Genomic DNA, 27,645 nt, shown 5'->3' with positions numbered 1-27,645 from the left:
CTGCACGACATCAACACAAGCAGACGAGAAACTGACACGTTTTTCTTACAATTATGACGTTTCGCTTACGATGTTATTTGATTGGTGTGAAGCCAAAGCCAAATTGGCCTCCCTTAGGGGTGTGTATTGCGACGCCAGGACAACCCACAGTTGAGCTCAGCTCAATGCTTATTGGCTAATTCTTAAAACAAAAAATGATTAGGCAAAATGCTTGCTAGCATCAATCAATCAAATGGTACCACGGCAACAGGTTATACTCTTTTGGTTCAGACAGCATCAGATAAATGGGCATCACATACTGAGAAAGAGGGGAGCTGTTTCCCTCGCTCTGATCATTTCACCAGTGAGATTCAGCCGCTTGTGAATTAACAGAAAATTATAAAAACACAGAGATGAAAGAAATGATTTTATAATTGTTATTTTTTCACAGATTTGTCCCCCCCCCCCCCCCCCCCCCCATAGTGGGGCAAAACACCCCCTTCTAAAGTTTATGTTTTTATTTAAAAAACAAATATTGATTCTGCCCACTTATTTCCCTTGTCTAAATCTTACCAAGCTTTTTTTCTGTCAGAAAATAGACATATAGGCAACAGATAGATATACAAAAAATAGAGTTGTTTCCATTGTGGGCCTCTATCTAGTGTAGAGAGTGAGGTCAGAATCTTACCAGTGAATAGAGAACCATGAACTGTGCTGCCTGAGTCAGGTAGACAACAATGGAAATATCTTAAAACATGTGTATGACATTAATATCAGTATGGCATAAGAAATATGTAATTCTAAGATAATGGCAATTACATTATAATTAGTAAGGTAGTTCATTACCATCTTATTTCAGTATGCCAATTTTTACCACGTCATTTAGCCAATTATTTCATTTGAAAAAGTTTTGATAATGTAACGGCTGTTGGAAGGAGAGGACCAAGGTGCAGCGTGGTACGTGTCCATATTTATTTAATGAACACAGAAATAACAAAGAGAACGACCGAAACAGTTCTGGCTGGTGCAGACACACAACAGAAAACAACTACCCACAAAACACAGGTGGGATGAGGCTACCTAAGTATGGTTCTCAATCAGAGACAACGATAGACAGCTGCCTCTGATTGAGAACCACACTCGGCCAAACACATAGAAATATAAAACATAGAACAAAAACATAGAATGCCCACCCCAACTCACGCCCTGACCAAACCAAAATAGAGACATAAAAAAGGAACTAAGGTCAAGGCGTGACAGATAATGCAGACTAAACTCCACTCCCCCATGTAGCCTAGCCTGGCTAATTGCTTTATTCCTTGGTCTCTGGCTCTTTCAACAGGCTAGCATGGACAGACTCTATCTACCGGGCTGGTTCAAGCTGATGCCGGGCTGGTTCAAGCTGATGCCAGGGCTGTTTATTTTTTGGGGCATTTTTTGTTGTTGTTGTATGGTTTTAATGGTAAGAGCTAGGTAGCTAGATACATAGAGAGTACATCGTTGTTGGCCTCTCAATTTAGTGTTGTTAAATCATTAAAGCTACCTAGCTACAACTGTCTAAAACAGCTAACGTTAGCTAACAAGCTAGATAATGATACAGCATCTAGCTGATAGAATGTAACGTTACTTAGCTAGCTATCAATCTACTACTTACACCACTATCGATTCACTTGGTCACCAGTCGGACATCCAAACATTCACACGGGCAGAATACCGTTATTTCATTATTTTCCTTCTCGACTACCCACCATCCTCCTCTCTTTCTCTCCAAACTCAGTTATTCTGAGTGATGATTCGAGATGCTGCTGTTTCTGTTCTTATTGCTTGCCAGGAAGTGCAATCATACGCATGCGCAGCACAAGCTGTCTCTGGCCACTTACACCTGATTGGTCAATAAATGTATTCGTCTCCGTGTACTCTGTCTCAAAGATTGTTTATAAAGGTTGGTAAACGTGCCTCAAATTTGCCCAAACCATTGACATAAAAAACACTCGAAACACATGAAAGTCTTCCCATTTTGTATGTTTATTACACATAATACATGTTTACTACACAACTCCAAAGTACAAGTAAGTTATGGATAAAATATTAGGTCATTGCTATTGGCCAACGATAGTACATTACATTAGGCTACATAAAGATTGTATGGAGTCCATAGGCACAATATAGATAATGCTGTTCTTAATATTTTTACAACCAATTCTAGACAGCATTAGGATATACGTACCCCCCACTGTCTCTCTGTCACACACACACACACACACACACACACACACACACACACACACACACACACACACACACACACACACACACACACACACACACACACACACACACACTTTCTCTCTTTTTCTCTACTCTTGACAGCAGATGCCCAGTCTGCAGGCTTCACACAGGGCTTTCTCATGGGGCCTCCTCGACACCTTCTCTGACCCATCCTCTTCTTCCTCCTCCTCCTCCTCTTCCTCCTCCTCCTCTTCCTCATCATCCTCCTCATCATCCTCATCATCTTCCTCATCATCCTCCTCATCATCCTCCTCATCCTCGTCGTAGCAGTTCTTCTTAATTTTTCCAAACAATCCAAGCAGTGCCTCCTCCACCTCGTCCTGGGAGAAACCTGGGAGTTCAAACTCTTCCCGGCAGCGTTTGCATGCCTGGCCGTACGGCCGCATCAGCACGGTCCCCCTGGCTGTCGTATCCCGCAGACGGTACCGGAACACTAGCACCACCCGCGCCGACCACCACGTCTTAGAGCACTCACCACACTGGAACCTGAGGGAGAGAGGTAGAGGGGGAGAGAGGGGGAGAGAGAGGGAGAGAGGGGGAGAGAGGGAGAGATGGGGAGAGAGACGGGGACAGAGAGGGAGAGAGGGGGAGAGAGAGGGAGAGATGTGGAGGGGGAGGGGGATAGGTGGAGAGAGAGGGGGAGAGAGGGGGAGAGATGGGGAGAGGTGGAGGGGGAGAGGGGAGAGGTGGAGAGAGAGAGGGGAGAGGTGGAGAGAGAGAGGAGGAGAGAGGGGGAGAGGTGGAGGGGGAGAGGTGGAGAGAGAGACGGGGACAGAGAGAGGAAGAGAGGGGGAGAGAGAGAGAGAGCATTTGAATGAAAGCATGTCTATCCGTACATTTTAGAGTGGTCAGTTTCCACTGGTGCTGCAGTGCCAATCTTCTGAAAGTGTGAGCTCTATGTGGAACTGAGTCGGGAAACCACAGGCATACACAACACATAACAAGCATAAAGACAATGACAGTATAAGAAAGAGATACCTACCGTCCATTGGCACAGTGGCTGTACACCCTCCATCCTCTCCTCCTCTCCTCCTCGGTGAGTGCTTCTGCCAGGCCATAGTTGAAGTGGAAGGCCCACTGGTCACTGCTGTCCAACTCCTCATCCAACATCTCCTCAAAACACTCTGACCACAGGGTGGGTGTCCAGTCTGGGTTACACACACACACACACACACGCGCGCGCGCGCGCACACACACAATAACAAGCACGCACACACACATAGACAAACATGCAAGCGCAGGTACGCAAACAACACACACGCACTTAGACAGGACCGGACTGGTTCGGATAGTGCAGCAAGAGCTTAGCTATTAAATAACTTTCCTGATTAATGCATATAAATAGGCCTACTTCCTTTATGTAAATAAATAAATAAACAAACAAGCTAGATCACAGATCATATGTCCAAAAAAAACGGCATAATAGGATAAAAGAAAGTACATTAAAAGTATTCATTGCCTACCTGTGCTCATGATCGTCAATGTCGGAGAACAAATGAAAACAAAATGCTGTTGAAGAACAAATGATCTGTTTGTGTGGTTATGATATTGTCCGGTATGAGCTGAATATTTTATATGGTCCTGCTGGTATTCCCCTGACGTTGAGATTTGGAAAACGAAACTGACTGTCTGTTTTCTCTTCGCCACAGCCCAGTCCGTACGTAGTATGCAGTCTGTCACTGTGCCCTATTGAAGACCAGCCCTTCAGCACAGATTGTCCATTATATTTACCAGGGGCCTCATGTATCAATATTGCGTAGAAACTATTCTAAAATATTACATTAAAAAAAGTGTAATTTATCAAACAATCCTACGAGCGTCATATGTACACCCATAGGAGATAACCATTAATCAGTGCTTGTGCACGACCTAGGCTATTTGCATTTCGAAACGCCTCTATTTAACCATATATGGTGGAAATCATCCCTTTGAAGCCTGTGGGGAATATCCAGATTTTCTTTATACATTTATATATATATTTTAATCTTTTGTTCTTATTTATTTATATATTTTTTATTATTATTATATATTTTTTTGTGTAGAATATATATTTTTCCAGTACACGACACATTTACATAACGCACAGATGCACGCTACTCTTGGTGGCAGTAACATGCTGACCACACCTCTCTCGTCGCGTGCGCAAGCGTTTCAACATAAATGTTATTCAATCATTGCACCCACACTGCTCGCGCCGCCAACGAGCGTCTGCATTGCCAGGTGCTAAAATTGAAGTTGCTTCTATTTGTGGCGCAGAACGCTCTGCAAGTCCTGCCTCTCCCATCTCCTCATTGGTTATACCCACGTGGCTTATTGAAAGATGAACTGAGGTCAGTAGTCATGATGGTAATACTATTAGATGCTAATCTCAATATAATGTCCAAAGAAGAAAAAGCCTGGAAGGAAGAGAGATGACTAGAAGCGACTCGGTTGACCGGTTTATGTCTGGATTAATTGTCGGAGTAGAGGACCTTGTGCATTTCAGGTAAAATAACAACTCAACGTTCTTATCCTAGGACAAATTAGCTAGCAACAGCAAGCTAGCTAAATAGGACAAATTAACTAGCAACTGCAAGCTAGCTAGCTAAATTGCCATAAATGTTTAATGCTTTTCGACCTGTCCTCAAATTAATATAATTGGTTCAGAGTTTGTTTTGATATTTCAACCTGCGTGTCGTGATTGCGTTTGGTGTGGGGCGACAAAATCAATTTGCGCAGGATGGCGCACGCGTGGGTACGGTATAAGAAAGCCATCTTCATCTGCGCCCATTCAACATAGCCTAAATTTATGTTTTTATTACTTACAAACAAAATAATTTTGGGGGGTTCTCATACGCTTACAATGATGTTTTGACTCGTGCTTGAACACTCGCTAAGATTATATTTGGTTGTGATATTTGGAAAATAACTATTTTGGGTGCAGTATTTGTTAGCTAGAATGCTAACTCTCATTGATATAGGCTGTAGCTAAAGCTAGCCAAAGAGCCATTTTATTTAACCAGACAAGTCAGTTAAGTACAAATTCTTGTTTTATAATGACGGCCTACCCCGGCCAAACCGTCCTCTAACCCAGATGACGCTGGGCCAATTGTGTGCCGCCCTATGGGACTCCCGACCACGGCCGGTTGTGATACAGCCCCGGATCGAAACATTGACGCCTCCAGCACTGAGATGCAGACCACTGCACCACTTGGGAGCCATTACACTGGTTGAAGTGTTTTTAAAAAAGTTGATTTGCAGTTGATTTGCAATGATGACACAAACATTATATTAAGCAAGACATTCATACGAGCCTTAAAATCCAATTATAATCCAAAAGTAGTGTGAAATGCACTCATAAGCAACATGTAAATAGACGCTTTTTTTGCTGGTGTTCTATAAGAACTCTCCCTTGTTCTGCCACCAATTTGCGCGCATCGCCCTCGTGCGGCAATGTTTGAAAACACAAAATGGTCTCTATATGCAGACCTAAGCTTGTCGCCTGCTTTACTTCCTTTAGGCAGTGTTTTCCGTAAGTACATGGAGTAGTCAGCCAAATAGGAAAAGAGTTCCGGGCTGGGGGGTTCCGAAGAGAGCAAATTCTATTTTAGCGTTCTTGATTCCATCCATCTTCTAATGCCTTGATTCCATCCGAAATACACAGCTAAATTATTGAATACTTTAACGACTTTATCTCCCAGATTGGTAACATTTGTTTTGGTATTGAGTAGAAAGACATTTCTTTACAATTAAAATTACTGAAAATGTATAAACTCAGTGTATTGTTAGTTGTTTTGGATATTAGGCCTATATGATAACCTTTTTGTACCATTAAACCCCTGTCTTCTCTTGATATTAATGTCATATTTACAGTTTTACTGCAAGATATGAAATTCCACAATGCTTGTTTTTCAAAATATACATTTTATTTTCGCTCCTGCTGTCGAGAGCCAATGTGTCGTTTTGTAATTTGGGTGAACAATCCCTTTAGAAGTTTGGCCTGTCAATCAATCACTGTAGGTGGGATTGTCAGGGGAGGGGGCAGGTGAAGTGACATCTGTCTGGTGAAGTCCACAAAGCAAATATTGCATATACAAACAGTTAAATGACCTGCAGCACGGTCAAGCAAGTTAATGTTTTTGATAGTTTTACTAAACAAATAGTGATTCAGACCCACGGAGTTACCTCAAGTCAGCACAAAGACAACAGGAGCCCTGCCTCCGCTATTCCAGCACCATTTACACTTAAACACATAAACATCATCAAATCAACTAGGCTATATAAACTTAGTTTAATACGCTGAAAACAAACTTAAAGATACCAAAAATAATTCAGTCCAATTAATGTTGCTAAATATCATGTGGCTGTCCATGGTACTGATTTCTGTGTGTGTGTGTGTGTGTGTGTGTGTGTGTGTGTGTGTGTGTGTGTGTGTGTGTGTGTGTGTGTGTGTGTGTGTGTGTGTGTGTGTGTGTGTGTGTGTGCGTGCGTGCATGTGTAAGATTTTTTGAGGGGGTGACTCAGCCTACTTGTAGACTAGTTGAATGCCAATGCCACCCTCCTCTCTTTCATGTTGGAAAAACGGTCGATGGCTCTGTATGCTGTTAGTTTTCATTTTCACAGGCCACCTAGCTAAAATGCTTGCTAGCCTAACTTCCTTGCATGGGTGACAATGAACCAGGTAAGTTAGCTAGCTAGTTAACGTGAGGCTACTAGGCTACATCTAGGCTACATATTGAACTTCAATTGTCTCAGGCCAGAGGCACAATATAATAATGTGTGGTTAGATCAGAATCGCTATGATAATCATTGGCCTGTACAGAGAATTAAGTCAAAACCACAAGCCCAAATTTCCATCCATGGCTTAGGAAAGGGCCGATTTGGCAAGCTAGCTACTGCACGACATCAACACAAGCAGACAAGAAACTGACACGTTTTTCTTACAATTATGACGTTTCGCTTACGATGTTATTTGATTGGTGTGAAGCCAAAGCCAAATTGGCCTCCCTTAGGGGTGTGTATTGCGACGCCAGGACAACCCACAGTTGAGCTCAGCTCAATGCTTATTGGCTAATTCTTAAAACAAAAAATGATTAGGCAAAATGCTTGCTAGCATCAATCAATCAAATGGTACCACGGCAACAGGTTATACTCTTTTGGTTCAGACAGCATCAGATAAATGGGCATCACATACTGAGAAAGAGGGGAGCTGTTTCCCTCGCTCTGATCATTTCACCAGTGAGATTCAGCCGCTTGTGAATTAACAGAAAATTATAAAAACACAGAGATGAAAGAAATGATTTTATAATTGTTATTTTTTCACAGATTTGTCCCCCCCCCCCCCCCCCCCCGATAGTGGGGCAAAACACCCCCTTCTAAAGTTTATGTTTTTATTTAAAAAACAAATATTGATTCTGCCCACTTATTTCCCTTGTCTAAATCTTACCAAGCTTTTTTTCTGTCAGAAAATAGACATATAGGCAACAGATAGATATACAAAAAATAGAGTTGTTTCCATTGTGGGCCTCTATCTAGTGTAGAGAGTGAGGTCAGAATCTTACCAGTGAATAGAGAACCATGAACTGTGCTGCCTGAGTCAGGTAGACATTCATCTGAACAACAATGGAAATATCTTAAAACATGTGTATGACATTAATATCAGTATGGCATAAGAAATATGTAATTCTAAGATAATGGCAATTACATTATAATTAGTAAGGTAGTTCATTACCATCTTATTTCAGTATGCCAATTTTTACCACGTCATTTAGCCAATTATTTCATTTGAAAAAGTTTTGATAATGTAACGGCTGTTGGAAGGAGAGGACCAAGGTGCAGCGTGGTACGTGTCCATATTTATTTAATGAACACAGAAATAACAAAGAGAACGACCGAAACAGTTCTGGCTGGTGCAGACACACAACAGAAAACAACTACCCACAAAACACAGGTGGGATGAGGCTACCTAAGTATGGTTCTCAATCAGAGACAACGATAGACAGCTGCCTCTGATTGAGAACCACACTCGGCCAAACACATAGAAATATAAAACATAGAACAAAAACATAGAATGCCCACCCCAACTCACGCCCTGACCAAACCAAAATAGAGACATAAAAAAGGAACTAAGGTCAGGGTGTGACAGATAATGCATCTTAATTTTCTTAATTCTTCCAAAGAGTGCTAGTCGTACACTTCTCCCCATACAATTAAAGCACCAGTTTTTCACCATATTTTTTTCCAAAAGTGGTGATGACTTAAGAGCAGGAAGAAACCCATGCAACATGTAGCTCTCCCTCCACCCCATTGGAGGGATCCTGGTGTATGATGTATGCCTCACAGGTGTAGTTCCCAGCATCCTCCTCGGTGACATTATTTGATGATCAGGGTGGCCCTTCCATTTGTTAGATTGTAACGTGGTTCCACGTTGGAGGTCGCCCCTGTCCCAGCGGGCCAGCTGCAAACCCCCCCCCCCCCCCCCCCCCCCCCCCCCCCCCCCCCCCCGCTGAAGTCAGCGTTCTCAATCCCATGGTTGCATCTCAGCCTGCCCTCCTGACCTACCGTGGTTTTCCATTGGATGGCTACAGGTGCTTCACCATGACAATACAACATGCAGATAGGCAAGTTGTTGCATGTAAACAGAGTAGAAGTTGACAGTTTGAGCATTCATAAACCATATATTGGTGACAGGTGGCAAAAAGCAGTGTTGCTGACCACAATTCTTTCATTTTCAAATAAACCTCTGAACCCAAGGCCAATAATCTTTACTCCGGTCTACCTATGCAAATAGAGATGGTAGATAAGATACAACATACCGTAGAATATGATAGGTCTAGCCTCATCGCATGCTCATCGATTTACAACAGAAATGTCACTTAATTCCCGTGCATAAGTTCTCTTATATTCTTCTAGAAGGCGGGAGAAAGACAGTGGTTGGGAACTTTGTTCTGTCAATCAAATGAAGCAGAATGAACACGGGTATCCTTTCTCTTCTGTACAGGACCACAACCACAGACAGATGCAATTACAGTGAGATGAAGCTATGACCTTTTAACCTTTTCTTACAATCCAGAATCCTGAGAAGAGACAACAGAGAAACCAACAGACAGACAAACATACAACAAACCAATTTGAGGAGGAAGGATAGAGTGTATTTTGGAGACAGACAGACAAACCGTGGGATCACGTGTTGCACAAAAGCAGCGGTGTTGACCACAATCTTTTCATCTTCACATAAACCTCTGAGTGAACACGGGTATTCCATTGTCTTCTTTACCAAAACCACAGACAGAGGAAATGACAGTGAGACGAAGCTTGACTATGACCTTTTAATAACACATGACATGACCTCAACCCCTTCCTTGTCTAACCTCTAACCCCTGCTGTACACTTCCTTGTCTAACCTCTAACCCCTGCTGTACACTTCCTTGTCTAACCTCTAACCCCTGCTGTACACTTCCTTGTCTAACCTCTAACCCCTGCTGTACACTTCCTTGTCTAACCTCTAACCCCTGCTGTACACTTCCTTGTCTAACCTCTAACCCCTGCTGTACACTTCCTTGTCTAACCTCTAACCCCTGCTGTACACTTCCTTGTCTAACCTCTAACCCCTGCTGTACTATCTAGACCAGACTGGGTGGAGTTAGTTGAGTTTGGAGGGGATTAAACATGAAATAAAACACAGACACACACGTTTGGTATTATTGGTATTATTATTACCTAAAATTGATTTCCATTCAAAATCCTATTTTTTTTAACACTAACCCTAAACTAAACCCTAACCCCTAAATGTAAACTAAACCCTAACTCCTAAACCCTAACTCTAATTGTAATCATAACCCCTAAAATAGCCTTTGTCCTCGTGTGGACCTGGGAAATGTCCCCATGAGGGAGAATTTTCCTTGTGGGGATTTCAGGTACCCCATGAAGATAGTAACACAAGCACATACACACACAGTAGATGGCAGTGTTTTACAGTAGCTGGATGTGTAGTTTATGGTGTCACTGTTTTATTAAGTTCAGGCCCAGAGTTTTACCCCATAATACACTATGCCACTCTGTTCACACGCACCCACCCACTAACCCCCCCCCCCCCCCCCCCCCCCCCACTAACCCCCCCCCCCCAATCCAACTCTCTAAGGTCAGACCCAATCCAACTCTCTAAGGTCAGACCCAATCCAACTCTCTAAGGTCAGACCCAATCCAACTCTCTAAAGTCAGACCCAATCCAACTCTCTAAGGTCAGACCCAATCCAACTCTCTAAGGTCAGACCCAATCCAACTCTCTAAAGTCAGACCCAATCCAACTCTCTAAGGTCAGACCCAATCCAACTCTCTAAGGTCAGACCCAATCCAACTCTCTAAGGTCAGACCCAATCCAACTCTCTAAGGTCAGACCCAATCCAACTCTCTAAGGTCAGACCCAATCCAACTCTCTAAGGTCAGACCCAATCCAACTCTCTAAGGTCAGACCCAATCCAACTCTCTAAGGTCAGACCCAATCCAACTCTCTAAGGTCAGACCCAATCCAACTCTCTAAGGTCAGACCCAATCCAACTCTCTAAGGTCAGACCCAAACCAACTCTCTAAGGTCAGACCCAATCCAACTCTCTAAGGTCAGACCCAATCCAACTCTCTAAGGTCAGACCCAATCCAACTCTCTAAGGTCAGACCCAATCCAACTCTCTAAGGTCAGACCCAATCCAACTCTCTAAAGTCAGACCCAATCCAACTCTCTAAGGTCAGACCCAATCCAACTCTCTAAGGTCAGACCCAATCCAACTCTCTAAGGTCAGACCCAATCCAACTCTCTAAGGTCAGACCCAATCCAACTCTCTAAAGTCAGACCCAATCCAACTCTCTAAAGTCAGACCCAATCCAACTCTCTAAAGTCAGACCCAATCCAACTCTCTAAAGTCAGACCCAATCCAACTCTCTAAAGTCAGACCCAATCCAACTCTCTAAAGTCAGACCCAATCCAACTCTCTAAGGTCAGACCAGGAAGTAAAGGAACTGAAGGATGCATGTTTTCAAGGTACCTGTATTCACACAGGGCTGAAACAAAACAGTCTCAATGTCAACTTGTCATCTAAAGTACTGCCGATTAATTAATAAAATACTTTTTGTAAAGACCTCTCTCTCTCTCTCTCTTTCTTACTGACTCTGTCGGTCTGCCTTGTTCCATCTCCTTCAATCTGTATTTTCCCTCCCTCCTTCTCTCCCTCTCTTCTTCTTTCCCTTTCCCTCTCTCTCTCTCTCTCTCCCTCTCTCTTCTTCTTTCCCTCTCCCTCTCTCTTCTTCTTTCCTTCTCCCTCTCTCTCTCTCTCTCCCTCTCTCTTCTTCTTTCCCTCTCTCCTCTGTCTTCAGAGACTGGTTAATAATAGTTCTCTGAGTTTGGTGAGTGACGTGGCGCTGTGTAAACCCACAGACATACTTTCAGCATTACCAGTTTACACACACACATTTCCACTCACATGCGCGCGCACACACACACACACACACACACACACACACACACACACACACACACACACACACACACACACACACACACACACACACACACACACACACACACACACACACACACACACACACACACACACACACACACACACACACTGGGAGTTTGCAGTTCTGTACAGGCATGGTTTGTGACTGGGCATGTTTTCAGTTGCTTTCTTGCAGTAAAACATGAACACACTCTCTCTCTCACTCCAGGTGTTTGATGAAGGGTTGCAGTGAATTAGTGAAGAGTTGTCCCATAGAGTCCATATAAGGCAAAATAACCAACCAGAGAAGACCAGCTTTGGCACACATATGGGTACAGTTTCAACTCCTGTTTTTTGTAGTCTGTTTTTTAAAGGTTGTGAACGGTGTCTGACTGTACCAGGAAGACTACAGTCTGATGACACAGCTATCTGCTGTTGTTGTGTTTTGTGTTCTCCCTCTCTCTCCTTCGGGGGTTCTGATGATGCGTTTGCCACATATGTTGGTGAACTGGGAATGGTGTGTGTGTTTGTGAGCCCTCCACGCACACTAAGCTTCCAGTCAATAGCTTCCTCGGCCATCTTTAGTTATCCCAGGTTATTCCCCATCTGCAGAACAACAGGAACAACAGTGAGTGGAATACAATTTGACTCTCTCTCACCCCCCCTTTCCCTTCGTCATCCCCCTCCACCCCTCTCTCTCTCACCCCCCCTTTCCCTTCGTCATCCCCCTCCACCCCCCTCTCTCATCCTCCCCATTTCCCTTCCTCATCCCCCTCCACCCCCTCTCTCATCCTCCCCCTTTCCCTTCCTCATCCCCCTCCACCCCCCTCTCTCATCCTCCCCCTTTCCCTTCGTTATCCCCCTCCACCCCCTCTCTCATCCTCCCCCTTTCCCTTCCTCATCCCCCTCCACCCCCCTCTCTCATCCTCCCCCTTTCCCTTCGTTATCCCCCTCCACCCCCCTCTCTCATCCTCCCCCTTTCCCTTCCTCATCCCCCTCCACCCCTCTCTCTCACCCCCCCTTTCCCTTCCTCATCCCCCTCCACCCCCTCTCTCATCCTCCCCCTTTCCCTTCGTCATACCCCTCCACCCCCCTCTCTCATCCTCCCCCTTTCCCATACCCCTCCACCCCTCTCTCTCATCATCCCCCTCCACCCCCTTCTATCATCCTCCCCCTTTCCCTTCATCATACCCCATCCACCCCTCTCTCTCATCCTCCCCCTTTCCCTTCCCCCATCCACCCCCTCTCTCACCCTCCCCCTTTCCCTTCCTCATCCCCCTCCACCCCCCTCTCTCATCCTCCCCCTTTCCCTTCCTCATCCCCATCCACCCCTCTCTCTCACCCCCCTTTCCCTTCGTCATACCCCTCCACCCCACTCTCTCATCCTCCCCCTTCTGCAAATCCTTATCAAACTATCTGTAAAAAATATATATATATATGTTGTGTAACATCTTTCAATAGCAACATCAACTCCTCAACTCCTCAACTCCCCCTCCCCTCCTCTTCCTCCCTTCAGACCTCCTGTCTATGACAGTAGAGTACCTCAAAACGGCTGTAGACTTTCTTCTCCTTCCTCATGCTCTCCATCCTCTTCAGCAGGCTGTCTCTCTCCTGAGGGTTGCTCTGGGGCCGTAGGAAGCGGTTCCTCCCAAGCGACGGATTCCTCTCCAACCCTCCTTTCTCTCCTGCCATGTCTACCCCCTTCTCCCCTCCGGCCTCCTCTCCTCCTCCTCTCTCCAGACGTTTTTTCTGGCTGTTGGCAGAAATCTGTTCCAGGATGACCTTGGTGTCATCTCTCAGGTTGCTACTGAACAGAACCGAGCCGCTGGAGGTCTGGTATCGAGACGGACCTGCCATTTTGTGATTGTCTGAGGAAGTGACGTAGTCTGCGGCTTTAGTGTCGGCAGCGGAAGAGGAGCCTAGGCGTGTAGCTGCGGCCCCAGACTCCTCGGAGCTCTCCACCACAGTTCTCATCGTCTTGTTGTCTCCGCTGGAAACCGATGTCGCACCAACAGAGCTCTTCTTGTCCTTGGGTCCCAGGAAGCCTTTGTATTAAAGAATGAATGAATGAATGAATGAACGAATTAACTAATTAATCAATTCAAATCTTAATTGCTCTGAAGGGAATTTGTTTTATAGATCATGAGCACAGCAATTAAAAAATAAAAGATACCAGCAAACATGGACGTAACAATCTGTGACAGATGGACGGACAGACAGACAGACAGACAGACGGACGGACGGACAGACAGACAGTACAACATACCTTTGAGTTTCTGGGTCTGCTTCTTCAGGAAGTCCAGGGGCTTGGTGTCGACCTTGCCCTCCCCTCCCAGGGTGTTGAGGGAGGTGTTGGAGCCCAGGTTCTTTATCTCCTTGGACTCAGCGCGAGACATACTGGACAAGCTTTGGGAGCGAGATTTTTTCAGCTCGCTTTTCTCCGCGTCCGTGGCGTCTGTTGTTAGCGTTTCCACATCACAGGAGACGCGGCGAGGGTTGGAGCTCTTGAACGGCTTCAGAGAAGAGAAAGGCTTCAGAGAAGAGAAAGGTTTCAGAATCTTACTGGGCTCCTTGTCTTTCCTCTGTGACTCAGAGCTGCTGTCTTTCCTCTGTGACTCAGAGCTGCTGTCTGTCCTCTGTGACTCAGAGCTGCTGTCTTTCCTCTGTGACTCAGAGCTGCTGTCTTTCCTCTGTGACTCAGAGCTGCTGTCTTTCCTCTGTGACTCAGAGCTGCTGTCTTTCCTCTGTGACTCAGAGCTGCTGTCTTTCCTCTGTGACTCAGAGCTGCTGTCTGTCCTCTGTGACTCAGAGCTGCTGTCTTTCCTCTGTGACTCAGAGCTGCTGTCTTTCCTCTGTGACTCAGAGCTGCTGTCTGTCCTCTGTGACTCAGAGCTGCTGTCTTTCCTCTGTGACTCCGAGCTGCTGTCTGTCCTCTGTGACTCTGAGCTGCTGTCTTTCCTCTGGACTGTGGTAGTAGAAGGCTCAAAGGTTTTGAATCTTGAGGTGATGGACAGTTTGCGTGTTCGCTCTAGTATGGCTGGGACTTGTGGTTTCATCGGGGCAGGCTCTGAAGCAGTCACAGAGAACGAGGGGACTTTGGGGGCTGAGGTGGTGGTGGAGGAGGTGGTGGTGGGGGAAGAGGTGGTGGTGGAGTAGGTGGTGGTGGAGGAGGAGGAGGTGGTGGGGGAAGATGTGGTGGTGGAGGAGGTGGTGGTGGAAGAAGTCGTGTTTGAGAGGTCTGGTGTCTTCTGAAGTGGTTCTTTCATGGCGGCCTCTTTGGATGCGTTTCTCTTAGCAGCCAGCTCCTTGAAGTACTGCAGTCTATTGGCAGGGTCATTCATGTTCAACGGCTGGGGGGGATCTATAGATGCTGGGGCGACTTTGGGGGGCATAGCCTCTTTCAACCCAACCTCTTTCCCTTCGTCTTCCTTCTTCTTCTCTCTCTCGTTCTCCTCTGCCTTCTTCTTCTTCTCTCTCTCGTTCTCCTCTGCCTTCTTCCGCCACTCGAAGGGTTCCCGGGTAAATCTCTTCTCCAGGATCTGTTGGACGATGGAGGTGGTGCGAAGCATGTCGGATTCCTCATCCTCCTCATTGGCCACCTGCATCAAATCAAATTAAGATTTATTTGTATGGCACATACATTTTATGCAAGGTAGCGATACAATGCGCAAAAAAATAAACAAAAAATACAATTTGAAATAAACAAAATAAAAACAATCAGAGATGATTTGAAAGGTAATAAAGACCTTCATGCCCAGGCCTCCCAGGTGGGTCTCCGTCTTGGAGGAGGAGAAGATGAGGGAGGAGCGCAGCCGGGAGGTCCTCTGGAGCATCGGGTTGATCCGTGTCCGGAACGACTCGTGTTTGGAGAGCACAACCTCTCCCGAAGTCTCCCTCGACGATGGCATCTCCACATCCACCCCAACCTCCCTCCCCCCCACCTCCCTCTCCCTCTCTCGGTCTTTCTCTCTCGCTCTCTCCCGCTCTATGGTCCTGCTGTCGGCCCCGTCCTTTCTCGTGCCCTCGGGCATGAAGGGCTTGCCGTACCGTGGCGGTCGGATATCCGGCCTAGGCTTGGAGGGGACATCCGGAGGCTCTCTCGCTTCAAAGCGGGATACAGACCCCTCACTGGCGAATGGTTTCCCCTCAGACTCTGGGTCTTGGAAAGCATCAGGGCCCAGAGGTTGTGGCAGCCCCTCCTCTCCTGTGTCTTCGTGGGTGCTGAGGTAGGAGTTGATCCTCCAGCTACGGAGGCCCTGTCTGACTTTGGGGTCCTGGTCTGCCTCTGCTGGGACGGGGAACAGCTGCTTCTCTGGGGGGTTGGGATGGGTGGGGGAGGACTGGCAGACGTAGGGCTGGCCCACCGTCGGTCTCTTGTGGTCGCTGCCACCTCCGTACCTGGAGAGGTGAGAGGGGGTTACTTTAGTTTAGCCACATTTCTACTGATATGGTTGAGACAATACTAAAGTTTGTGTGTGTGTCACTAAACGCTTCATCAAATAACTGTAGCGGGAGCATTCAACAGTGAAAAGACATTAGTTATCATTCTTCAGTCCAGTGGACCCTCCATACCACGTACCTCCCCCCTGCCGGTGGTGGTCCCGGGTTGTGTTTCAGGTCCTGAGAGGAGAGGTAGTCTCTGCCGTAGTCCTCTGGACCAGGAGGTTCCTCATGGGGGTAGCCTGAGTCAGAGTACTGGTCCAGCGCTGGTCTGTTCCTCAGCCTGTCGTAGCGTCCATGGCCTGACCCATGTCCTGACCCATGTCCTCCTAGCCCTGAGCCTAGCCCCAGCCCCGGCATTAACCCAGGTCCTCCTAGCCCTGAGCCTAGCCCCAGCCCCGGCATTAACCCAGGTCCCTCACCACCCTGGTAGTAGTGGCTGGACTGGCTCTGCTCCCTGGGATACAGAAATAGTCATAAATCATCATCATCATCATCATAACCCAACATGCTTTACATATCACAGACTATTTTATTAAAGATTATAAAATGATTTACATATGACAGATTATTTTATTAAAGATTATAAAAGGATTTACATATCACAGACTATTTTATTAAAGATTATAAAAAGGATTTACATATCACAGACTATTTTATTAAAGATTATAAAAAGGATTTACATATCACAGACTATTTTATTAAAGATTATAAAAAGGATTTACATATCACAGACTATTTTATTAAAGATTATAAAAAGGATTTACATATCACAGACTATTTTATTAAAGATTATAAAAAGGATTTACATATCACAGACTATTTTATTAAAGATTATAAAAAGGATTTACATATCACAGACTATTTTATTAAAGATTATAAAAAGGATTTACATATCACAGACTATTTTATTAAAGATTATAAAAAGGATTTACATATGACAGATTATTTTATTAAAGATTATAACATGATTTACATATTACAGATTATAACTATGGCCAGAGTTTCCCTGATTTGATCACAATATTTATTCAAGCTGACAAAGACAACATAAACGACCTAACTGACAAACTAGTGAACTAACTATCAAACGAACAAACTAACTAATGAACTAAGGAACTAACTAGTACCTGTGGTAGTGCTGCTCTGTCTCCTCCTGGTTGTTGATGACTCTGTGCTTCATGTACTGTCTGGAAGAGGAGTAACTCTCCTGGGTTCCCTCTGCGTTGCTTTGACCCTTATAGTCACTGGCACTTATCTCCATCTGCCTGGGACCACCGCAAACACAAACACTTTCATATGGGAACAGTAGAAACATACACTTTAATATACTAAGTTACAGTCGCTAGTGAAAGTCTACACACCCCTTGCACAGTTTTCACATTTTACCTCTTTAAATTAACATTTTACATGAGATTAAATTAAATTAAATCTTCCCAAGTATGAACTCTGGGGTGTGAAGACATAAGCAATCAAGAAATCTAAACTTTTTAATATTCAATTAGAAACATTTTCTATAATTTTCATTCACTTTGAAAATGTAGAGTAGGTTGCGTAGATCTGTAGAAAAATATAACATTGAATACATTTTTAGATTTAATTTTTAAGGCATCAAAATGTGAAGACGGTGGAAGTAGACTTTCATGATTGACTTTGGCATCCTATTCCATTCACAGTGAAATATAGGGAATAGGGAATAGCACGCCATTGCAGACACAACCTTCATGTCATAGTGAGTTCTACAACCTTCATTTAATAGTGAGTTCTACAACCTTCATGTCATAGTGAGTTCTACAACCTTCATTTTATAGTGAGTTCTACAACCTTCATGTCATAGTGAGTTCTACAACCTTCATGTGATAGTGAGTTCTACAACCTTTATGTGATAGTGAGTTCTACAACCTTCATTTGATAGTGAGTTCTACAACCTTCATGTCATAGTGAGTTCTACAACCTTAATTTGATAGTGAGTTCTACAACCTTCATTTGATAGTGAGTTCTACAACCTTCATGTCATAGTGAGTTCTACAACCTTCATGTCATAGTGAGTTCTACAACCTTCATGTCATAGTGAGTTCTACAACCTCCATGTCATAGTGAGTTCTACAACCTCCATGTCATAGTGAGTTCTACAACCTTCATGTGATAGTGAGTTCTACAACCTTCATGTCATAGTGAGTTCTACAACCTCCATGTCATAGTGAGTTCTATAACCTCCATGTCATAGTGAGTTCTACAACCTTCATGTGATAGTGAGTTCTACAACCTTCACGTGATAGTGAGTTCTACAACCTTCATGTCATATTGAGTTCTACAACTTTCATGTGATAGTGAGTTCTACAACCTTCATGTGATAGTGAGTTCTACAACCTTCACGTGATAGTGAGTTCTACAACCTTCACGTGATAGTGAGTTCTACAACCTTCATGTCATATTGAGTTCTACAGCCTTCATGTGATAGTGAGTTCTACAACCTTCATGTGATAGTGAGTTCTACAACCTTCATGTGATAGTGAGTTCTACAACCTTCATGTCATAGTGAGTTCTACAACCTTCACGTGATAGTGAGTTCTACAACCTTCACGTGATAGTGAGTTCTACAACCTTCATGTGATAGTGAGTTCTACAACCTTCACGTCATAGTGAGTTCTACAGCCTTCATGTGATAGTGAGTTCTACAACCTTCATGTGATAGTGAGTTCTACAACCTTCACGTGATAGTGAGTTTTGCAACCTTCATGTCATATTGAGTCCTACAACCTTCATGTGATAGTGAGTTCTACAACCTTCATGTGATAGTGAGTTCTACAACCTTCATGTGATAGTGAGTTCTACAACCCTCATGTGATAGTGAGTTCTATAACCTTCATGTGATAGTGAGTTCTACAACCCTCATGTGATAGTGAGTTCTACAACCTTCATGTCATAGTGAGTTCTACAACCTTCATGTAATAGTGAGTTCTACAACCTTCATGTGATAGTGAGTTCTACAACCTTCATGTGATATTCAGTTCTACAACCTTCATGTCATAGTGAGTTCAACAACCTTCATGTCATAGTGAGTTCTACAACCTTCATGTGATAGTGAGTTCTACAACCTTCATGTGATATTCAGTTCTACAACCTTCATGTCATAGTGAGTTCAACAACCTTCATGTCATAGTGAGTTCTACAACCTTCATGTGATAGTGAGTTCTACAACCTTCATGTGATAGTGAGTTCTACAACCTTCATGTCATATTGAGTCCTACAACCTTCACGTGATAGTGAGTTCTACAACCTTCACGTCATAGTGAGTTCTACAGCCTTCATGTGATAGTGAGTTCTACAGCCTTCATGTGATAGTGAGTTCTACAACCTTCATGTCATAGTGAGTTCTACAACCTTCACGTGATAGTGAGTTCTACAACCTTCCCGTGATAGTGAGTTCTGCAACCTTCATGTGATAGTGAGTTCTACAACCTTCATGTGATAGTGAGTTCTACAACCTTCACGTCATAGTGAGTTCTACAGCCTTCATGTGATAGTGAGTTCTACAACCTTCATGTGATAGTGAGTTCTACAACCTTCATGTCATAGTGAGTTCTACAACCTTCACGTGATAGTGAGTTCTACAACCTTCACGTGATAGTGAGTTCTACAACCTTCACGTCATAGTGAGTTCTACAACCTTCATGTGATAGTGAGTTCTACAACCTTCACGTCATAGTGAGTTCTACAGCCTTCATGTGATAGTGAGTTCTACAACCTTCATGTGATAGTGAGTTCTATAACCTTCACGTGATAGTGAGTTCTGCAACCTTCATGTCATATTGAGTCCTACAACCTTCATGTGATAGTGAGTTCTACAACCTTCATGTGATAGTGAGTTCTACAACCTTCACGTGATAGTGAGTTCTACAACCTTCATGTGATATTCAGTTCTACAACCTTCATGTCATAGTGAGTTCAACAACCTTCATGTCATAGTGAGTTCTACAACCTTCATGTGATAGTGATTTCTACAACCCTCATGTGATAGTGAGTTCTACAACCTTCATGTGATAGTGAGTTCTATAACCTTCATGTGATAGTGAGTTCTACAACCTTCATGTGATAGTGAGTTCTACACCTTCATGTGATAGTGAGTTCTACAACCTTCATGTGATAGTGAGTTCTACAACCTTCATGTGATAGTGAGTTCTACAACCTTCACGTGATAGTGAGTTCTACAACCTTCATGTGATAGTGAGTTCTACAACCCTCATGTGATAGTGAGTTCTACAACCTTCATGTCATAGTGAGTTCTACAACCCTCATGTGATAGTGAGTTCTACAACCCTCATGTGATAGTGAGTTCTACAACCTTCATGTGATAGTGAGTTCTACAACCTTCATGTCATAGTGAGTTCTACAACCTTCATGTCATAGTGAGTTCTACAACCCTCATGTGATAGTGAGTTCTACAACCTTCATGTGATAGTGAGTTCTACAACCTTCATGTCATAGTGAGTTCTACAACCTTCATGTCATAGTGAGTTCTACAACCCTCATGTGATAGTGAGTTCTACAACCCTCATGTGATAGTGAGTTCTACAACCTTCACGTGATAGTGAGTTCTACAACCTTCACGTGATATTCAGTTCTACAAACTTCACGTGATAGTGAGTTCTACAACCTTCATGTGATAGTGAGTTCTACATGAAATCTAGTTCTACATAAATCTAGTTTTAAATAATACATCTATGTGCACCATCCCACCTGGAGACCATGGAGCGGCCCTGCTCCAGGAAGGACTGCTGCATCCTGAGCTGCTGCGACGCTGCAAACGTCCCAAGATTCAGTCCTCCTCCGGATTCTATGGCATGTCGGAACAGGTCATCCCTACGGAATGCAGAACGCTCAGTTTCTCCTCCTCCGAAGGGGAAGCCCGTAAGTTCTGGGGTGTGTCGTTGGAAACCCCGAGGGTGTCGATGAGGCCCCTTCATCCCGAACTGGTTGCCGTAGTAACTGCTGCTGCTGCTGTCAGAGGACACAGGCACTAGGGCGTGGTCTACGGTGAGAGGCTGTGATTGGGCGAACAGGATGCGGAACTCCTCGTCAAAGGTGGTGACTAGTTCTCCCAGGAAGAGATGAGCGATACAGCGATGCAGCTTCTCATAGGACCACATGAAACTAGAGGAAACAGGAAATGACACGTTAGCTTCTACACTAAAAGGTATCTGATATCTGTTCTATATTTCAATGCGCACCTGTAGTTTCCGCTGAGCACGGCCCTGCAGTCAGCCAATAGGAAGCGGTCTTTCACCTGTCCTTTAAACGACATCCCTGTCCGACAGAAATACGTCATCCCCGCCACAGTCCGCACACGCATCATCTGTAAAACACACACACACGAACACACGAACACACACACACACACACACACACACACACACACACACACACACACACACACACACACACACACACACACACACACACACACACACACACACACACACACACACACACACACACACACACACACACACACACACACACACACACACACACGAGCACACACACACACACACACACACACACACACACACACACACACACACACACACACACACACACACACACACACACACACACACACGAGCACACACACGAGCACACACACGAGCACACACACACATACTCACAATCGTTAATCGAAGTCACAAGGGGTTGTCTTTAATAAACGGTGTTATTCTGTAGTGGGTTCTAATCCAACCAGTTTAGCCGCTCTGTTGACATTTATGTAACCAGGCTCAGTCAGACGTCATGTCGTAGCACAGTAGGTAAATACATTACATCACCACTATGAGGCAGTGGCCTGCTGCCAGTCAACACAAAAACACTGCTATGCTGTCTTTAAGACTGTAGGCAGAGGTTGTCAAACCCATTATAACTACAGCCATTCCTGCACACCCAGAATGTCTTCAGGAACGTGGGATTCAATGGGGAAACGTGAGTCACCCCGCCTAAAATAGTTCCAACTAGGGGAAACATTGAGACTCACATGGACAAGGTCAAGGTTGATCTTGCAGTTAGTCACCATGGAGACGAAGTGATGGGCGTTCTGTTCGTCCAATAGGATGTAGACGGGGACGTTACGCGCCGTGGCATCCAGCAAGTCAGCAAACAGATCCACGTCTGTAAACATGTCCATCACCACGGCAATCACCTAGCAAAGCCCAATCAGAGACATGGAAATATCACATTAGCCAATTAAAAACAGAAGTCACAGGAGGTTGGTGGCACCTTAATTGGGGAGGATAGGCTCATAGTGATGCCTGGAGTGGAATTAGTAGAATGGTATCAAATACATCAAACACTTGGTTTCCATGGTTTCCATGTGTTTGATGCCATTCCATTTGCTCCGTTCCAGACATTATTATGAGCCGTCCTCCCCTCACCAGCCTCCACTGCATTAGGTCTAGGTTTATTTAGCAACGTTGTATATGAAAAATACAGAAAGTGTGATACCATTTAAAAGCAACTTTTGCCTGTCCTTTATAATACTGTATGGAATCACACAGTCTTGTACACTAGCTCACACACACTAGCTCACACTCACAGATAGAACACACTGGCTCACACCCACTAGCTCACACTCACAGATAGAACACACTGGCTCACACCCACTAGCTCACACACACTAGCTCACACACACTAGCTCACACTCACAGATAGAACACACTGGCTCACACCCACTAGCTCACACACACTAGCTCACACCCACTAGCTCACACACACTAGCTCACACTCACAGATAGAACACACTGGCTCACACCCACTAGCTCACACACACTAGCTCACACCCACTAGCTCACACACACTAGCTCACACTCACAGATAGAACACACTGGCTCACACCCACTAGCTCACACCCACTAGCTCACACACACTAGCTCACACCCACTAGCTCACACACACTAGCTCACACCCACTAGCTCACACACACTAGCTCACACACACTAGCTCACACCCACTAGCTCACACACACTAGCTCACACCCACTAGCTCACACACACTAGCTCACACACACTAGCTCACACACACTTGCTCACACACACTAGCTCACACCCACTAGCTCACACCCACTAGCTCACACACACTAGCTCACACACACAGATAGAAGGGAGGACAGTGAGAGAGACGTGGTCAGTCAGACTAACAGGTTTGGACACTTTTGACATTTAGACACACACACACACACACACACACACACACACACACACACACACACACACACACACACACACACACACACACACACACACACACACACACACTGAAATGTAATTGTTTTCTATAGGAGGTTGGCTGAGAGCAAGTCATTCACCTTCAGGGACAGGGTGTGGTGGAGCACAGCAAAGCAGAGCTGGGGCAGACTGACTGACTGACTGACTGACTGACTGACTGACAGACAGATCGACCGACTGACAGGCTGACTGACTGACAGACAGACAAATAGACTGACAGACCGACCGACCGACCGACCGACCGACCGGCCGGCTGACTGACAGACAGACAAATAGACTGACAGACAGACCGACCGACTGACAGGCTGACAGACAGACAAATAGACTGACAGACAGACCGACCGACTGACAGGCTGACTGGCTGACAGACAGACAAATAGACTGACAGACAGACCGACCGACTGACAGGATGACTGGCTGACTGACTGACAGACAGACAAATAGACTGACAGACTGACAGACAGACAGACCGACCTGACTGACTGAGTGGCTAGCTGACTGGCTGGCTGACTAACTGCCTGACTGACTGGCTGACTGACAGACTGACAGACTGACTGTCTGACTAACTGGCTGACTGGCTAGCTGACTGGCTGGCTGACAGACTGACTGACTGACTGGCTGACTGACTGACTGACTGGCTGACAGACAGACAGACTGTCTGTCAGCCAGTCAGTCAGTTTGTCTGTCAGTCAATCAGTCAATCAGTCAATCTGTCTGTCTGTCTGTCAGTCAGTCAGACAGACAGATTGACAAACAGACTGACTGACAGACAGATTGACTGACTGACAGACAGATAGATTGACTGATTGACAGACAGACAGACAGATTGACTGACTGACAGACAGACAGACAGGTTGACAGACAGACAGACAGGTTGACAGACAGACAGACAGACAGACAGACAGACAGACAGACAGACAGACAGACAGACAGACAGACAGATTGACTGACAGGCAGATTGACTGACAGACAGACAGACAGATTGACTGACAGACAGACAGATTGACTGACAGACAGACAGATTGACTGACTGACAGACAGATTGACTGACTGACAGACAGACAGACAGATTGACTGACAGACTGACAGATTGACTGACTGACTGACTGACAGACAGACAGACAGACAGACAGACAGACAGACAGACAGACAGACAGACTGACAGACTTTATGACAACACCGTCCATAGTTCTACTTGACAGATAATCACTGTCTTGGCTCTATATGCAACACTGGATCTCTGTCTGAGCGATAGTGACTGAGATAAGCCCTGATAAAAAAGAAGAGAGATTCCGTGGGATAGGAATGCTATCGGGATGAGGGTGTGTTGTTGGGAGCATTAGGCTGAGAAGGCCTGGCTCTGAGAATACAGATCTGTCAATTAGACTCATAACCTCACTGCTGGAACACGTTCACCTTACACCACATAGACCTGAACAGCTGTGTGTGTGTGTGTGTGTGTGTGTGTGTGTGTGTGTGTGTGTGTGTGTGTGTGTGTGTGTACAGCCCTTCTCTTACATGTTGTGCGTTCTTGATGAGCCTCCTGGCCTGCTCCTTGATGCTGGGCATGTCGGGGTCGCTGGGGTTGACCAGGGTCGTGACCTCTGTGGGACCGATGAAGCTGTGCGCCTGGAGGGGCCAGCCCAGGTCCAACCCCGGGGCCGCCGTGTCAGAGTGCAACGGCCAGTAGGTGTCAGACGAGCCGTCTGCATCTGCCTGGGGAAAACATGAGCGGGCTGTTAGTGAACTATATTTACACTATGACAACAGGAAAATATCAATATATATATATATACGATATTATACAATGCCTCCACCTCTATTTTAGTGAAATAAATTAATGAATCATTCATAGTCAGACTCCGTCAAGAATGAGGTGACACTCCATTATACTAGGACATCTTCACATAGCTCAGACTTTCAGAAGTCCCTCTCTTCTCATTTCAATAACAGTATCAGTCTTTCAGAAGTCCCTCTCATTTCAATAACAGTATCAGTCTTTCAGAAGTCCCTCTCTTCTCATTTCAATAACAGTATCAGTCTTTCAGAAGTCCCTCTCATTTCAATAACAGTATCAGTCTTTCAGAAGTCCCTCTCATTTCAATAACAGTATCAGTCTTTCAGAAGTCCTTCTCTTCTCATTTCAACAACAGTATCAGTCTTTCAGAAGTCCCTCTCATTTCAACAACAGTATCAGACTTTCAGAAGTCCTTCTCTTCTCATTTCAACAACAGTATCAGTCTTTCAGAAGTCCCTCTCATTTCAACAACAGTATCAGACTTTCAGAAGTCCTTCTCTTCTCATTTCAACAACAGTATCAGTCTTTCAGAAGTCCTTGTCATTTCAATAACAGTATCAGTCTTTCAGAAGTCCTTGTCATTTCAATAACAGTATCAGTCTTTCAGAAGTCCTTGTCATTTCAATAACAGTATCAGTCTTTCAGAAGTCCTTGTCATTTCAATAACAGTATGATGATAATAAGCGCTACCTCATGATAAGACAGCTCTGGTACGTTGGAGGTTGGCGCCTGGCTGGGGGTCTGGATGGTGGTCTTGATGTGTTCGATCTCCGGTTGACAAAGGAAGTCCACCACGTCTGCTGTCTGAAGGAACTCATAGTAACCCTGGAGAGAGAGAACACACACTGAGTTATCACGCACACGCACACACTGAGTTATCACACACACACACACACACACACACACACACACACACACACACACACACACACACACACACACAGAGAGAGTTATCACGCACGCACACACACACACACACACTGAGTTATCACACACACACACACACACACTGAGTTATTACACGCACGCACGCACGCACCCACACACACACACACACACACACACACACACACACACACACACACACACACACACACACACACACACACACACACACACACACACACACACACACACACACACACACACTGAGTTATCACACACACACACACACGCCAAAACGCGCAGTCCCAGACAAACACTCCTACTGTACCTGTAGGTCTGTCTCCACCAGAGCATCAATGGCGAGACGGTATTCTTCTCTGTAGTGGGGGGGCAGGAAGTTAGGGTCCAGGGGGTTGTCCCCGAAGTCCGAACTCTGGGACCTGTGGGCCATGATGGGGTCGGGGCTAGGGTAAAGGGGTTAGGGTAAAGGGGTTAGGGGCTAGGGTAAAGGGGTTAGGGTACAGGGGTTAGGATAAAGGGGGTAGGGTACAGGGTAAAGGGGTTAGGGGCTAGGGTACAGGGGTTAGGGGCTAGGGTACAGGGGTTAGGGGCTAGGGTACAGGGGTTAGGATAAAGGGGGTAGGGTACAGGGTACAGGGGTTAGGGGCTAGGGTACAGGGGTTAGGGGCTAGGGTACAGGGGTTAGGGGCTAGGGTACAGAGGTTAGGGTACAGGGGTTAGGGTACAGGAGTTAGGGGCTAGGGAACAGAGGTTAGGGTACAGGGGTTAGGGTAAAGGGACAAACCTGTGGGAGAAATATAGATGAAATATTGTTACTTTATTTAGTAAGGTTCCTCTATTAATACAAGAATCTCCTCAGCAAAGATGTTGGAACAGAGCAAACACCCCCTGCTGCCTAGTGTATAGAAACATAACACTATCAACAGTCACAACACCCCCTGCTGCCTAGTGTATAGAAACATAACACTATCAACAGTCACAACACCCCCTGCTGCCTAGTGTATAGAAACATAACACTATCAACAGTCACAACACCCCCTGCTGCCTAGTGTATAGAAACATAACACTATCAACAGTCACAACACAACACATCACTGTGTTAAACAGACTGGACCAGACACATCGCTGTGTTAAACAGACTGGACCAGACGCATCGCTGTGTTCAACAGACTGGACCAGACGCATCGCTGTGTTCAACAGACTGGACCAGACGCATCGCTGTGTTCAACAGACTGGACCAGACGCATCGCTGTGTTCAACAGACTGGACCAGACGCATCGCTGTGTTCAACAGACTGGACCAGACGCATCGCTGTGTTCAACAGACTGGACCAGACGCATCATTGTGTTCAACAGACTGGACCTGACGCATCACTGTGTTCAACAGACTGGACCTGACGCATCACTGTGTTCAACAGACTGGACCAGACACATCGCTGTGTTCAACAGACTGGACCAGACGCATCGCTGTGTTCAACAGACTGGACCAG

The 27,645-nt window shown here is 45.3% G+C and overlaps 2 protein-coding genes across 2 annotated transcripts; both read right to left on the bottom strand.

The window, feature by feature from the left end:
• Positions 1–1,983: 1,983 nt before the first annotated feature.
• On the bottom strand, positions 1,984–4,229 carry LOC120042239 (receptor-transporting protein 3-like). The gene is made up of 3 exons (XM_038987108.1): positions 3,732–4,229; positions 3,251–3,416; positions 1,984–2,754 (listed from the first exon to the last, which is right to left on the bottom strand). The coding sequence occupies exons 1-3, from the start codon at positions 3,739–3,741 to the stop codon at positions 2,337–2,339; spliced, it is 594 nt and encodes a 197-aa protein (XP_038843036.1). The 5' UTR covers positions 3,742–4,229; the 3' UTR covers positions 1,984–2,336.
• Positions 4,230–11,805: 7,576 nt separating this feature from the next.
• On the bottom strand, positions 11,806–26,654 carry LOC120042245 (protein FAM83H-like). The gene is made up of 13 exons (XM_038987114.1): positions 26,464–26,654; positions 25,941–26,075; positions 24,971–25,168; positions 22,207–22,371; positions 21,410–21,534; positions 20,919–21,332; positions 17,309–17,446; positions 16,318–16,635; positions 15,485–16,136; positions 15,230–15,337; positions 14,005–14,803; positions 13,281–13,783; positions 11,806–12,344 (listed from the first exon to the last, which is right to left on the bottom strand). The coding sequence occupies exons 1-13, from the start codon at positions 26,584–26,586 to the stop codon at positions 12,324–12,326; spliced, it is 3,699 nt and encodes a 1,232-aa protein (XP_038843042.1). The 5' UTR covers positions 26,587–26,654; the 3' UTR covers positions 11,806–12,323.
• Between the last annotated feature and the right edge of the window lie 991 nt (positions 26,655–27,645).

Source organism: Salvelinus namaycush, unplaced genomic scaffold (assembly GCF_016432855.1).
Source record: "Salvelinus namaycush isolate Seneca unplaced genomic scaffold, SaNama_1.0 Scaffold648, whole genome shotgun sequence".
Lineage (NCBI taxonomy): Eukaryota > Metazoa > Chordata > Actinopteri > Salmoniformes > Salmonidae > Salvelinus > Salvelinus namaycush.
This window is presented reverse-complemented; position numbering and strand designations above follow the sequence as displayed.

Coding starts and splice junctions, on each gene's coding strand:
- LOC120042239 (XM_038987108.1), bottom strand. Junction 2,755..3,250: donor AGCCACTGTGCCAATGGACG/GTAGGTATCTCT, acceptor TCTCTCCCTCAG/GTTCCAGTGTGGTGAGTGCT.
- LOC120042245 (XM_038987114.1), bottom strand. CDS start 26,586: ATGGCCCACAGGTCCCAGAGTTCGGACTTCGGGGACAACCCCCTGGAC. Junction 16,636..17,308: donor ACAGAGCAGCACTACCACAG/GTACTAGTTAGT, acceptor TCTGTATCCCAG/GGAGCAGAGCCAGTCCAGCC. Junction 16,137..16,317: donor CCACCACCGGCAGGGGGGAG/GTACGTGGTATG, acceptor TCACCTCTCCAG/GTACGGAGGTGGCAGCGACC.